Genomic DNA, 14,645 nt, shown 5'->3' with positions numbered 1-14,645 from the left:
ATTTATTCCTATGACCATGAGATCATATAACTCACTGGCACCGGAGGAATGCTTTGTGTGTATCAAACGTCACAACGTTAATGGGTGACTATAAAGATGCTCTACAGGTATCTCCGAAGGTGCCTGTTGAGTTAGTATGGATCAAGACTGGGATTTGTCACTCCGTGTGACGGAGAGGTATCTCGGGGCCCACTCGGTAATACAACATCACACACAAGCCTTGCAAGCAATGTGACTTAGTGTAAGCCACGGGATCTTGTATTACGGAACGAGTAAAGAGACTTGCTGGTAAACGAGATTGAAATAGGTATGCGGATACTGATGATCGAATCTCGAGCAAGTAACATACCAAAGGACAAAGGGAATGACATACGAGATTATATGAATCCTTGGCACTGAGGTTCAAATGATAAGATCTTCGTAGAATATGTAGGATCCAATATGGGCATCCATGTCCCGCTATTGGATATTGACCGATTAGTCCCTCGGGTCATGTCTACATAGTTCTCGAACCCGCAGGGTCTGCACATTTAAGGTTCGGTGTTGTTTTATGCGTATTTGAGTTATATGGTTGGTTACCGAATGTTGTTCGGAGTCCCGGATGAGATCACGGACGTCACGAGGGTTTCCGTAATGGTCCGGAGATGAAGATTGATATATAGGATGACCTCATTTGATTACCGGAAATGTACCGGGAGTGACGAATGGGTTCGGGATGTTCACCGGGGGGGGGGGGGGGGGGGGGGGGGCAGCCCACCCCGGGGAAGCCCATAGGCCTTAGGGGTGCCGCACCAGCCCTTAGTGGGCTGGTGGGCAAGCCCAAAAAGGCCCCTGCGCAGGAGATAAGAAAAATCAAAGAGAAAAAAGGGATGAAGTGGGAAAATAGAGAAGGACTCCACCTTCCAATCCTAGTTGGACTAGGATTGGAGGAGGAATCTTCCTCCCCCCCTTCGGCCGACCCCTTGGGGCTCTCTTGAGCCTCAAGGCAGGTCCCTCCCGCTCCCTCCTATATATACTGAGGTATTAGGGCTGATTTGAGACAACTTTGCCACGGCAGCCCGACCACATATCTCCACAGTTTTTCCTCTAGATCGCGTTTCTGCGGAGCTCGGGCGGAGCCCTGCTGAGATAAGATCACCACCAACCTATGGAGCGCCGTCACGCTGCCGGAGAACTCATCTACCTCTCCGTCTCTCTTGTTGGATCAAGAAGGCCGAGATCATCGTCGAGGTGTACGTGTGTTGAACGCGGAGGTGCCGTCCGTTCGGCACTAGATCGGAGCGGATCGTGGGACGGATCGCGGGACGGTTCGCGGGACGGATCGAGGGATGTGAGGACGTTCCACTACATCAGCCGCGTTTATTAACGCTTCTTGCTGTGCGATCTACAAGGGTACGTAGATCTGAAATCCCTCTCGTAGATGGACATCATCATGATAGGTCTTCGTGCGCATAGAATTTTTTTTGTTTTCCATGCGACGTTCACCAACAATAGCTTCTAAGATTTTTAAGGACAACACAAACACAAGATGCAGTGAACACGCTAAAACGTAGTCTAATGTGATTGCATATCATATAGATATCTCTTCAACATAATATATGCCATTAAAATATCCTATACAACTTCCAGAAAATACGTAACCTATGTGGAAAAATAATTTTCTATATAAAATAGTGAGTAACAATATGGCTAAATTCACATAGTGAAAAAAATAGATATAACTGAGGTTTTCCTTGAGAAGTTTTGTGGAGAAAAAGGAAAAGAATAGTATAGTGCACACATGAGACTGCAACTAATTATTTTTGTGTTATAATATGGTAATTTTTGTTTTCCTAAGATGCGGACCACAATTTACACTATTTAATATAAAATGAGTTAAGTGTAAGTAAAAAAGTATATTATAAATAAAAGTGAATTTTAATATAAATATATCGACGTGTTATTCTCACAAAAAAAATTAAATGATCAACATTTTAGAGATTATTCGGGGGTTAATTAAGATTAAAAAAATTAATGAACGAATTGAAGCTAAATTAATAAACAATGAATTTAAATTAGAATGTGAGCTGACTCTAACCATTCCATAACGAACTCTACGGAGGTTATCGGAAGAGTAAAATGGTTAGAGTCAGCTCAGATTATTTTTTCCGAGCTATATTAAACTTTATTATTTTGGTCTAATTTTATTAGTGTAATTTCTTTAGTTTTAGTATTTCAATAATAAACATGTGTGCCATGCAAGATTACTATGAATGATATAGTGCTAATATGACCAAATATTTCTTTTTTTCTTTCTGAATATCGATTTAAAAATGGATGACCGATTGATAAGTTAATTCCGGGTGTGCATGAACAAAAACAAAGTATGCGGATACTGATTTATCAATTTAGCTGCAGGTTCAGTTAAGCAGAAAACATATATTCTTTAACCACTATGTTATGGCAACACGACATGATACAATGCTTGACAGTGATCGGATAGGATAATTGGTCATGGATGACGTATCACCATCGATGCTGCAAGTTGCAACTGTATAATGAGACATTCTAGGTACAAGTACACCATTTTGGGTCAGTCGACTGATGTAAATCTTGTTTTAGTTGATTTCCTCTTATGCTTCCAGCTCCATACTCAAGGATTCCTGTGTACTACTTACTCACTTTATCCATGCATGTATTTATTTCTTCCCGCAAAAGGGTGGGCGTACATACATAAATATTTTTAGATGAAAACTGTGGGTACCTAATCATATTCTCATGGTTGTAATCATATACTTGTAAAGTAATCTAATTGTCCAGATCAAGGTTTCAAGTGGCTATCATGCATGTCCCTATTCTAAGAAATAATGAATTAGTGGCACTGACACCACTCATTCAGAAGAAAGAATGAAAAATAAAAAATACTGAAATCATTTTGTACACAATTTACACATAAATTACATCGTGTTATAATATGCAACAATAAAAATATAATAGTACAATTTTCCTTAAAAAATTATAAGTAGGAATACATTTAGGACAGTAAAACTGAACCTAAAGCGAGCCCTATCAGCGTTTTGCTTTTTTAGCTGTCCAATTTGACGATCGGGTCGTTTCTAGCTGTCGGATGTGATGTATACCGCCATCTCCAGCACACTTTTTCATCGTCGGCCCGACTGTCCTAATGGGCCGCTGCTCCGGTGGCCGAAACCATGTTATTTGATGAAAATGGCCTATTTTTTCAGCCCATCCAGGGTAAAAAAAATCATATTTTCCATACGTTATCTACAAAATATATGCAACTACACAAATGAAACATACATAATTAAACAAATAAATTTATATTACCTGTTTCAACACCATCCATTCACGCTAACTTTATTCGAACAACAAACCTACAGTACACAATAAATTTCAACAAATTTAACATACAACTATTACTAATTATTCAAAAAAATAAAGAATTAAAGACAACAAAGTTTAACAAATATAATCGTACCTACAACCAACACAACTGAAAAAGAATTAAGTCCAGCTCACAAACTAAGAACTGCATACACCAACATGAAAACAAACACAAAGGTTGATATATATATATATATAGAGCAAGTAAGCTACTAACGTCCCTCTACTTATAACTACTGTTCATAAATACAAAGGTCAATAAAGTTATAAATGCTAATGCAAAACCTACAGCCATTCCTATCCTAGATCAATACCAAATTAATGTCTCACTAAAAACGTTCAACATACACATCAATACACAAAAAATGTTGACGCAAAAGTATTAGTAGCTAAACAGGCCCATATCAGCCCAATTACAATATTACACACAAATTACAAAAATACAGTATTATGTGGCCCATAACACCCCAAATTTTCCAAAAAGTAAAAAATAAAATTGCATCAAAATAAAGATCACAAACCACACGAAAATAATTAATGTAATACAAATATATCTTAAGCGATTACGATCCTACATAAATATACATAATTAAACCCTCACTGAAAACGTTCAACATACACATCAATACACAAAAACTGCTGCTGCAAAAATATTAATACCTATACAGACCCCTATCAGCCTAATTTAAATATTACAAAAAATAAGAAATTTAATGTTATGTGGCCCATAACACCACAATTTTTTCAAAAAAAACAAATAAAATGCAACAAAATAAACATCACAAACCACAATAAAATAATTGTTGTTATACAAATATATCAATAATAATTTCATCCTAAATTCATAATAGACGGGCGCAGCAACGCGCGTCTTTCATGATCTAGTTAGTCATATAGGTGTCACCCTTAAAAAAGAAAGGCACTGGTAGAGAAATATCTAGCCACGACTTTTATTGATGACGTGCTGTTTCCGAACGACACTATTACTATATTTTTCGAATAGCGTTGATGTTGTCCATTTTTGTACGACATAGCTAGTAACTTAGTGTTGAAGCTCAACCTACGTCGAACCCACTTGTATGTGGCTTCCAATGTTGTGTCCAGTATATTACTATTGGCGTAAAAATCTTATACCACGCCGGGAAGTATTTACTATATCTATGGCGTCGCTTTGATCCGCCAACAGGCCGGCGGGATGCTCATCACCGAGGTCACGAGGGTCTCCGACACGGCGCAGGGGTACAAGGACACCCCCAGTGTGTGGACGGGCGAGCAATCGTATGCGTGGCGGCACGCCGTGTGCACGTCGGCCATGTGTCGACCTATGGGTTCTAGCCCGACGGTGCCGTGCCGATGTCGAGCCCCGAGAGGATGGTCGGACCACAGGTCAGGCATGACAGTACCCGTGAGGAGTTCTCGTCGCCGAGGAGGCTGGCCATGGAGGAGATGCCCTTGATCGTCGACGACTTCAGGAAAGCGGCACGGAACACCATCAACGCGGGTACGTACATGAGAACATATACTCTGCTTTTCATTTTACACTATGCTTTGCCATGCTTTTCTCTGCTTTAAAAATTAAACGCTCTCTTTTGTGCCGACGGCCAGGCTTTGACGGCGTGGAAATTCATGGCGGCAATGAGTACCTCATCGAGCAGTTCCTCAAGGACAGCGCCAACGACCGTGACGACGGCTACGCCGGCAGCCTCGAGAACCGGTGCCGCTTCGCGCTGGAGGTGGTGGACACCGTCGCTAAAGAGGTGGGCGCTCATCGTGTGGGCATACGCCTCTCGTCCTTCATGGACTACATGGTCTGCCATGACTCCAACCTGCACGCGCTTGGTCTCCACATGGCCACCAAGCTCAACGACCACGACATCCTCTACCTCCACATGATCGAATCCGTATGTCTCTCGTCTACGGCCGGCGGCTGGTCCCGCACCGGTTGCTGTCCCACAGAAAGGCCTTCAAGGGCACCTTTATCGCTAATGGCGGGTACGACCGGGAGGAGGGGGACAAGGCGGTCGCGTTGGGGTACGCCGACCTCGTCTCGTTTAGGCGGCTCTTCCTGCCAAATCCGGACCTGCCAAAGAGGCTAGAGCTCAATGCTCCCCTTAACAAGTACAATAGGATGTCATTCTACATCTCCGGTCCCTTTGTCATGCATAATAAGCTCCTTTGAAAAGCATTGACGCACGTGTAAACGAGTTGCTCTGCCGAACTGAGCTATAACTCTTATCATAGATATCTTAACATATAGAGAATTTCTTGTCAAGATAAATATTTTCTAACGCTACATCGACTACGTACCCGTTTCTTCCTTAATGTGTCATTGAACTATGAATAACGATTGGTCCATATATTGCTATGTGAAATTCAAATGAAACCTTTTCTTTTATTCAGCTCTTCCCACTTCCCCATGGTACATGTGGCCTTTTATGTAGAACATTTTCGTCAATGAAAGAATCAAAAAACTTTGAGTGTTTAAATTTTGAAAATTGAGATTTCAGAATTAAGAAAGATCAAATGTTCAAATTCCAAAGGTTATAGAGTTAAATATTAGTGATGGAACATTCAAATGCCCTGCATATATATAATTCGGATTTTACGATACGGAGAACAGCCCCCCTCCCGCGACACGCGACTTGAGAGACCTAGGGTTTCCGCCCCCCTTCCTTTGCTGCCAAACCTCCCGCCGCCGGCTGCTGGCCACCGGTCAGGCTCCCCCGCCCCTCCCGCTGCCGCCAGACCTCCCGCCGCCGCTGGCCACCGGCCACCGGTCAGGCTCCCCCGCCCCTCCTCCCGGATCCGCTCTCGCGCCGCCTCCCCGGGAGGTGGCTGGGGCGACACGCGAGCTCCTCTCCCGCGGGCATCTTCCTCCTCCGTCTCCACCCCCGCCGGCGCCGACGGACGCCCCCGGCGCTGGCCCCGGTGGTGCCGGCGATGGCGGGCCCTCCTTTCCCACGCGTGCGTTACCCCTTCCCGGGGCAGGGGACGGCGGCGGTGCAGCTCCGCAGGGCTGTGGTCCGGCGACCCGATGGTGGTGGCCGATGGCGGTTGAGGTGGCGACGCTGCTCCTTGGCGGCAGGGCAGCGTGGTGGTGCGGGGTGGTCGGCGGCGCGCCCCCGGCCCAGATCTGGGCCCTGCGGTGTCTTCTGCGTGGTGGTGAGGAGGCCGGGCCTATGGGCCCACGGGCCTGGTATGCTCTTCTATTGCGTCCGATCGGCTACCATCGTTGATGATGGAGGTTGAGCCCTCCCGCGTGCCGACGGTGCTGCTGCTCCTAGTCCCGGCTCGTCTTCATCCCTGTGCAGGTTTCTCCTTACGGTACCGTGGTGTGACGATGCAGGGGCCTCAAGATTGTGTTGGTGCAGGGTGTAGGACGATTTGGTGGCAGGCTCGGAGCGCCCGAGGTGCAGGCTGGGATCGGAGGAAACCCGTGTCGGCCCGGCCGACACTGACGCGGTGACGCCTTTGGGTGTCGCTGAACCTTCCTGGAGGGCGTCGGGGCTACCCTTCCTCGCGTCTCGTAGCGTACCGGGGTAAACCCTTGGCAGCAGTGTCGTCATCGTCGCATTCCTTCTTGAAGGTGTTGATGGGTACCGACGTTCTGGAGTCCTGGAGCTTGGTGGATGTCTCTGTTGGGGAACGTTGCATGGGAAACAAAAATTTTCCTACGCGCACGAAGACCTATCATGGTGATGTCCATCTACGAGAGGGGATGAGTGATCTACGTACCCTTGTAGACCGTACAGCAGAAGCGTTAGTGAACGCGGTTGATGTAGTGGAACGTCCTCACGTCCCTCGATCCGCCCCGCGAACAATCCCGCGATCAGTCCCACGATCTAGTACCGAACGGACGGCACCTCCGCGTTCAGCACACGTACAACTCGACGATGATCTCGGCCTTCTTGATCCAGCAAGAGAGACGGAGAGGTAGAAGAGTTCTCCGGCAGCGTGACGGCGCTCCGGAGGTTGGTGATGACCTTGTCTCAGCAGGGCTCCGCCCGAGCTCCGCAGAAACGCGATCTAGAGGAAAAACCGTGGAGGTATGTGGTCGGGCTGCCGTGGAAAAGTCGTCTCAAATCAGCCCTAAAACCTCTGTATATATAGATGGGAGGAAGGGGGCCTTGCCTTGGGGCTCAAGGAGCCCCAAGGGGGTCGGCCGAGTCCAAGGGGGGGGGGACTCTCCCCCCCAAACCGAGTTGAACTAGGTTTGGTGGGAGGGAGTCCCCCTTCCTTCCCACCTCCTCCTTTTTTTTTCTTTCTCTCTTGATTTTCTTCTCCTTGGCGCATAGGGCACTTGTGGGCTGTCCCACCAGCCCACTAAGGGCTGGTGTGTCTCCCCAAAGGCCTATGGGCTTCCCCGGGGTGGGTTGCCCCCCCGGTGAACTCCCGGAACCCATTCGTCATTCCTGGTACATTCCCGGTAACTCCGAAAACCTTCCGGTAATCAAATGAGGTCATCCTATATATCAATCTTCGTTTCCGGACCATTCCGGAAACCCTCGTGACGTCCGTGATCTCATCCGGGACTCCGAACAACATTCAGTAACCAACCATATAACTCAAATACGCATAAAACAACGTCGAACCTTAAGTGTGCAGACCCTGCGGGTTCGAGAACTATGTAGACATGACCCGAGTGACTCCTCGGTCAATATCCAATAGCGGGACCTGGATGCCCATATTGGATCCTACATATTCTACGAAGATCTTATCGTTTGAACCTCAGTGCCAAGGATTCATATAATCCCGTATGTCATTCCCTTTGTCCTTCGGTATGTTACTTGCCCGAGATTCGATCGTCAGTATCCGCATACCTATTTCAATCTCGTTTACCGGCAAGTCTCTTTACTCGTTCCGTAATACAAGATCCTGCAACTTACACTAAGTTACATTGCTTGCAAGGCTTGTGTGTGATGTTGTATTACCGAGTGGGCCCCGAGATACCTCTCCGTCACACGGAGTGACAAATCCCAGTCTTGATCCATACTAACTCAACTAACACCTTCGGAGACACCTGTAGTGCATCTTTATAGTCACCCAGTTACGTTGCGACGTTTGATACACACAAAGCATTCCTCCGGTGTCAGTGAGTTATATGATCTCATGGTCATAGGAATAAATACTTGACACGCAGAAAACAGTAGCAACAAAATGACACGATCAACATGCTACGTCTATTAGTTTGGGTCTAGTCCATCACGTGATTCTCCTAATGACATGATCCAGTTATCAAGCAACAACACCTTGTTCATAATCAGAAGACACTGACTATCTTTGATCAACTGGCTAGCCAACTAGAGGCTTGCTAGGGATGGTGTTTTGTCTATGTATCCACACATGTAAATGAGTCTTCATTCAATACAATTATAGCATGGATAATAAACGACTATCTTGATACAGGAATTATAATAATAACTACACTTATTATTGCCTCTAGGGCATAATTCCAACAGTCTCTTGATGGACGCAGCGGTCGCGAGTCTTTTGCATTTTCTGTCGTTCCGCCGGTGTCGGCATTTAATTCTTTTGTATTTTCTTTTTCATTTCTTTTGGGCGTGCCTGTGCTGCTTCCGCTCCAGCAACTATCGTTGGATGTTCTGGCTGATTGCTTTGTAATATAAAGCGAAAGAAACCATTTTTCGTCATGATTCTGATTTTACTGGACAATTTAGATGACACCTGTGGCCTATACTCAATATGTACGGTAATTTTATTATCCATTTCATAGCAATTCACAGTGCACATTTATTCCTGTTCCAGGTATACATGGGTGTCTTTTGCACCAATGGAACACAAACTCTTATTCACAAATCAGAAATTCATAACCGGAAATCAGAAATAGCAGTTTTCGCATCTAACCCAATGGAGAAGTAATGCTTCATGTAATCTCTCACGAGGGTTTCCCTATACAATGGTATGTTCTTGTCGGACAACAACTCCTTGATGGGGCCGTACACCCTCGTCGAGGCTGGATGGAAATGCGTGCTGAAGAAGAACGCGATGGAGACCCTCGGAGCAGCGTTCTTTGCCAACACCCTATGTTCCACACTCCTGAACCCATCGTTGGAGATCAGCTGCACATTTTTTAACCAAAACCAAACAGTTCAAAATGATCAACCTAGCACAATGCCCCTGTGTTAAACAAATGATTTAGGATTGGGCGGTCTTGATTTATCTACCTGTAAGAGATCGCCGACGTTCACAATGAATGCTCCGGGTGTCGGCGTGACGTCTACCCACCGGTTATCGTTGAAGATCTGTAGTCCGCCGACTTCGTCTTGGAGGAGTATGGTCAGGAAACCAGCGTCTGAATGCCGACTTGTTCCGATGGCGAGTTCAGGCTGAGGGCAGGGAGGGTAATAGTGGCAGAGTAAGATCTGTCCTTGGTCGCACTCCATGTCTTTTAGGTAGCTTGGTTTGAGCCCAAGAGCTTCCGAGAGCAGCTCAAACAAAGTGTTCCCCAATTTCTTCACTTGCTGGGTATATTCAAGAAGTGCATCACTGCAAATCAACATTGTAATGCAAATAGATCAGATCAAGAGCGATTCCTGCAAATTCACAATTAATTTAAGTAACCTCCCCTGAAAATTCACAACAAAAAGATGTTCTATAGAAAGTAATTTCGCTGCACTATTTATCCCTGCTCATTCTGTCAATAACCAAGGAAGAATTCACACTAATAACAATACATACTCTATACATGTATAAATTATACCATCTGTACTAAGTGTGGAATGCTCCTGTTGTAAAAACCTAGCGATCGGGACACAGAAAAATAATGATTGCAAATATTATCTCTCATTGAGGAACACAGAAAATAGATAACCAATAGTAGTAAATCAGTAAATCTTATCAACCTACTATGGTTCAACAACAAGTAATTTAATTGGTGGGTTAGCAGCAGGACAAAATCAGTAGTGTCTCACACGATTGTCCATTACAAAACGTGAACACTGTTTTACAAAGCCTACAATTCATCAGGAGAATCGTGGGTAAAAAGTTTCCCGCAAAAAAAAATTTGTGTGTAAAAATCTTAACATAATGCTGATTTTTTTCGAACCTGAATGCATTGTTTTTCCTATTTTACTGTTTTTTAACATAATTTTAGTGTTGTTTGTACTGCCTTGATGATGAATACGGAAGTTTTCACGGAAAAAAACTGAAGAAGCCGTAGCCATGGACTAGCTGGTGACAAGAGATATTCTAAAAACAGAGCGCACTCACCGGCAGCTCTCCGGCATGTCTCCGACGTCGGGCGGGTCAGGGGCCATGCGGACGTGGAGCGTGTCGCGCCAATTGGCCACCGGCGACTCGTAGAGGTCGAAGTTGCACTGGTACTTGACCGGCTTAACGGGGTCACGCGAGTAGAGCCGTGCCTTCTCGGTGCCCTCGCCGCCGTCGGCACCGTGGAACGCCCGCACCGCGTCGGTCGCAGCGGCCATCGCCGGCTCCGGCACGCCGTGGCCCGTCACCTGAAAGAACCCGCACCCTGCCGCGGCCAGGCGGACGGCGGCAACCACGGCGGCGCGGTCGCCGCACCCGAGGTCGATCACCGGGATGGCCCCAGCTGGTTCTTGTTGGCGGCCTGCGAGGGCGGTGGTGTCCTGTTTGTCGTGGTGGCCTTCAGGGACGCGGAAGATGCGGGGGACGTGCGTGAGGCCGGAGGCGACGAGGCCGCTGACGCCGGCGAAGGTGGCGTCCAGCGCGCGGAGGTCGGCCGTGCGGTCGTAGGCGACGGGAGAGGACGCGGCCGACATGGTTGGTGGTGGCGTGGGTGTCATCGGCCGATCTGGTAGCTTGCTGCACCTGCTCTCGTGCTAAAAGAAACTGCGCCGCGACAGCAACGGCGGGGAAGAGACGAAATGGCCAGCGTCAGCGGCGATGGATGCATGCCACCGCCCGCTCCGGTGGCCGTTCGATCCTTAATTAGACCGATTTTGGTAAGTTGGTATCTTGTTTGTCTTAACTCTTGCCTTCTGTCTTAGGCCCTTTGTAACCATCCAGATTATATAATTCAGTTTTTATATTCTATTCTGTTTTCAAACATGATAGATTATGGTGTAGATTATAAAAACTAGATGGACAGATTATTAAAAACTCATAAATCTACTCTATCTCAGCTAAAGTCGAATTATGGATTGCTAATGACCCATTACCCTTGTAAAGTTGGAGATAATTACGTTCCTACCGCCGCCACCCTTCTTTTTAAAAAACAAACAGAGGCCAGATATGTCATTATGCAATGTAAAACTTGAACCACAGTTTATATAATCTGGCCTCCAAACATGTCCACCTATATTATTTTTATAAATCAGATTATATAATCTATCTTCATAATCCCGATTATTATAATCTATTATGGTTCCAAACATGCTCTTATTTTTTAGCCTGGTACTCCGGTTTTATTTTGATATTTTGGTTTTATTTCGTTCCACCTTCCACCAACCTCTCCTATTGGTTTTCTTATGCATTAAATTATTTTCCCTCGAGTCCTTTTTTTTCAAATCAAAACTTTCCTAACATATAAAAGATCACATATCTAACTTTCGTAACATATCCAAATAAACTGACCTATCTCATTAGTGTAATTTATTTTAGAAAACAAATAATAGATTTTCAGAAAACAAATAAAGGATATCACGTATATATCTTTCCCAACTTACCCAATCAACTGATCCCTCACATCAACACAATTTGCTTTAGGAGACAAATGATAGATTTTAAGTAAACAAAATAACAAATTTTAGGAAACATATAAAGGATTATAGGGCAACTAACATGTAAATATGACGCACCATACACCATAGAAACAAATTACGGATTTAAGGAAACTATTGAATTTTTTACCTTTTTTCCGGTAGGATTTGGACGATTCTTTCCAACTTTGCCCCTCCCTTTTCATTCTATTGCTATATCTTCATCTCCTCCGATCTAATCTGCTACTTCCCCTCCTCTTGTTCTCCCATTCGTTTGGTCCCCGTCCCGTTGTCCCCTTCTCCTCTGCATCCTTATCATCTTCCCCGGAGAGACAAACCACTCGTTTTTCTCCCCCTCCAATTACAGAACCAAATTCCATTAGGGGATCTTGTTTCATGCTTGCTTTGGCAGGTGCTGATTCAATTCAATCACGTAAATAATAGGTAATTAAAAATTAAGAAATTGCATCATATATGTGAGACCACCATTCGAAAAACAAACATAATAAATTCCTCGAAAATTTGCTAAACAAAATCAGATATTCCTCGAGAATTAATCACTTTTTTGCGGGGAAAACACTTGTATTACACAGACCAACACGGGATTACAATCAACAATGGCTAGCTCAAGAACAGCAGGTGGCCTGGATTCAATCCAGGTCATCGTTCTACCTTCTATCCTAACAAAACTAGCAAGACTCCTACTAACTTTATTCTGATTACAGGTGGCATGAGTAACACAAGTTTCTCGAAATGAAAAATTCAGCTTAATCTCTCTAACTAGAGGCGCATAAGCAGACCTGTCACACTCCAAGCTCTTGATCATCTTCTAGGCCGAATAAGAATCAGTTTCCACAAGCAAGGGCTGATTCACTCTATGCAGGGCTGATGATAATCCTTCCATTATTGCATGTAGTACAACTTCCAACTCATCTCTGCACACACCAAGGCTTCTCGTGGCTGAGAACACAATACTCCCTTCATGGTTCCTTAGCATCATACTCGAACCAACAGAATTTGAAGAAAAGGAACCAACAGTATTGAGTTTGCACCAGCCATCGGGCGGTTTTGTCCACCAGATTAGTGAATTTGCAGGAGCATGCGATGACAGGCCAGGTGGAATGCCAAACTGATTAGTGACTGACGTGGGGGCAAGCAGATCAGACACAAAATCATAGTAGTTGAGCAAAAAGGTTTTAGAGGCTTCTACCGGTGGGGGCTGTTTGTCATGCACAATCTCATTTCTGATGAACGATATCCTCTAGATTAGCATTAACACCTTACATCTTTGGCTAGGAGTCAGGGGGTTCAGTAGTTGAAAAAGCCACTCTTTCCCAACATTCTGAACAGATCGTACCTTAGGTATATCCCAGACATTAGACATGGCTGCCCACAGCTCCTTTGCACGCGGGCAAACAACGAAAGGGTAAAAATTGTCCTCATTCCCCAATCCAAAAATTGGACACGTGCTGCATGTTTCCAGGGTCCGTTTGTGTTTATTATTCCATGTTGGCAAAGTATCAGTGATCAACATCCAAGCGCAATTCTTCACAGTGGGCGGAACCTTCGACTTCCAAATTAAATCTCATATAGACCTCTCTCCATCTGGACTAGAGCTAGAACACCCCATGTTTCTCGGGACCCCAAGCAATAATATCATCACCCAGTCGCGGGCATGCCCGGATCTTCAAGATTTCAGCAGCGTCTCCAGGCATGAATATGGATTTTACAAGTCCTTCATTCCAAGCACCCCGGTCAGTGAGCAGCTCCGAGACAAACCTGTAACGACATCTCCCCTGTGGACTGTAAGGTTTGTACGAGTATGGTCTCGGTATCCAATTGTCACTCCAAATTCGGACCTTGTTCCCGTTGCCAATCCTCCATATCAACCACTTCTTTAATAGCTCAAGTTCGTAGCTTATAGCCTGCCAGGTTGGCGAGACATTTTCGGCGAACACTATATCCACAAGATTCCCATTAGGGTAGTATCGAGCCTTCAACAACTGAGCACAAAGGCTGTGAGGTCTTACAATCAACCTCCACGCTTGCCTTGCCAACAAAGCCTGGTTATACATACGGTAGTCTCGAAAGCCCACCCCTCCTCTGCTCTTCGGCTCCAATAGCTTGTCCCAAGAATTCCAATGAACTTTACGTTTCCCTTTTTCAGCTCCCCAATAGAAATTCCTGACCATGGAGGTAAGATCATCGCACACCGAAAAAGGGACCTTAAAAACACCCATGACATAGGTTGGCAGCGCTTGCGCCACCGATTTAATTAGAATTTCTCTCCCAGGCCGAGACAAATGACCATCACCCCATTGCATGAGCCGTTTTGATAGCCTGACTTGGAAATTCTGAAATTTACCTTTGGTCATGTGACCCTCCGGTGTAGGCAGGCCTAGATACTTGTCTTCAAAAGAATTAATCACTAATCCCGTGTGCTATGCCATTTATTATTATCATTATCTCTTCTATTAATCGAAACTCAGAAGTTTCCGAATACAATGGAAATAACATATCATTTTTCTTATATATGTGTGTACGCATTCGTGCGGTCCT

At 45.2% G+C, this 14,645-nt stretch overlaps 1 protein-coding gene, 1 long non-coding RNA gene and 1 pseudogene across 2 annotated transcripts; 1 reads left to right on the top strand and 2 right to left on the bottom strand.

Moving 5' to 3' along the window:
• Nucleotides 1-2,961: 2,961 nt before the first annotated feature.
• LOC123429117 lies at nucleotides 2,962-3,596 on the bottom strand. The gene is made up of 3 exons (XR_006622620.1): nucleotides 3,479-3,596; nucleotides 3,328-3,374; nucleotides 2,962-3,212 (listed from the first exon to the last, which is right to left on the bottom strand). It is a non-coding gene; the product is annotated as an uncharacterized LOC123429117 (long non-coding RNA).
• An 879-nt stretch (nucleotides 3,597-4,475) lies between these two features.
• On the top strand, nucleotides 4,476-6,620 carry LOC123424867 (annotated as a pseudogene).
• A 2,457-nt stretch (nucleotides 6,621-9,077) lies between these two features.
• Nucleotides 9,078-11,194, bottom strand: LOC123429116 (1-aminocyclopropane-1-carboxylate oxidase homolog 1-like). Its single transcript, XM_045113182.1, has 3 exons — nucleotides 10,615-11,194; nucleotides 9,570-9,891; nucleotides 9,078-9,464 (listed from the first exon to the last, which is right to left on the bottom strand). Exons 1-3 carry the CDS (start codon nucleotides 11,169-11,171, stop codon nucleotides 9,210-9,212), a joined length of 1,134 nt encoding a protein of 377 aa, XP_044969117.1. The 5' UTR covers nucleotides 11,172-11,194; the 3' UTR covers nucleotides 9,078-9,209.
• Between the last annotated feature and the right edge of the window lie 3,451 nt (nucleotides 11,195-14,645).

Source organism: Hordeum vulgare, chromosome 2H (genome assembly GCF_904849725.1).
Source record: "Hordeum vulgare subsp. vulgare chromosome 2H, MorexV3_pseudomolecules_assembly, whole genome shotgun sequence".
Taxonomy (NCBI): Eukaryota; Viridiplantae; Streptophyta; class Magnoliopsida; order Poales; family Poaceae; genus Hordeum; species Hordeum vulgare.
This window is presented reverse-complemented; position numbering and strand designations above follow the sequence as displayed.

Coding starts and splice junctions, on each gene's coding strand:
- LOC123429116 (XM_045113182.1), bottom strand. CDS start 11,171: ATGACACCCACGCCACCACCAACCATGTCGGCCGCGTCCTCTCCCGTC. Junction 9,892..10,614: donor GACATGCCGGAGAGCTGCCG/GTGAGTGCGCTC, acceptor GTTGATTTGCAG/TGATGCACTTCTTGAATATA. Junction 9,465..9,569: donor ACGTCGGCGATCTCTTACAG/GTAGATAAATCA, acceptor AAAAATGTGCAG/CTGATCTCCAACGATGGGTT.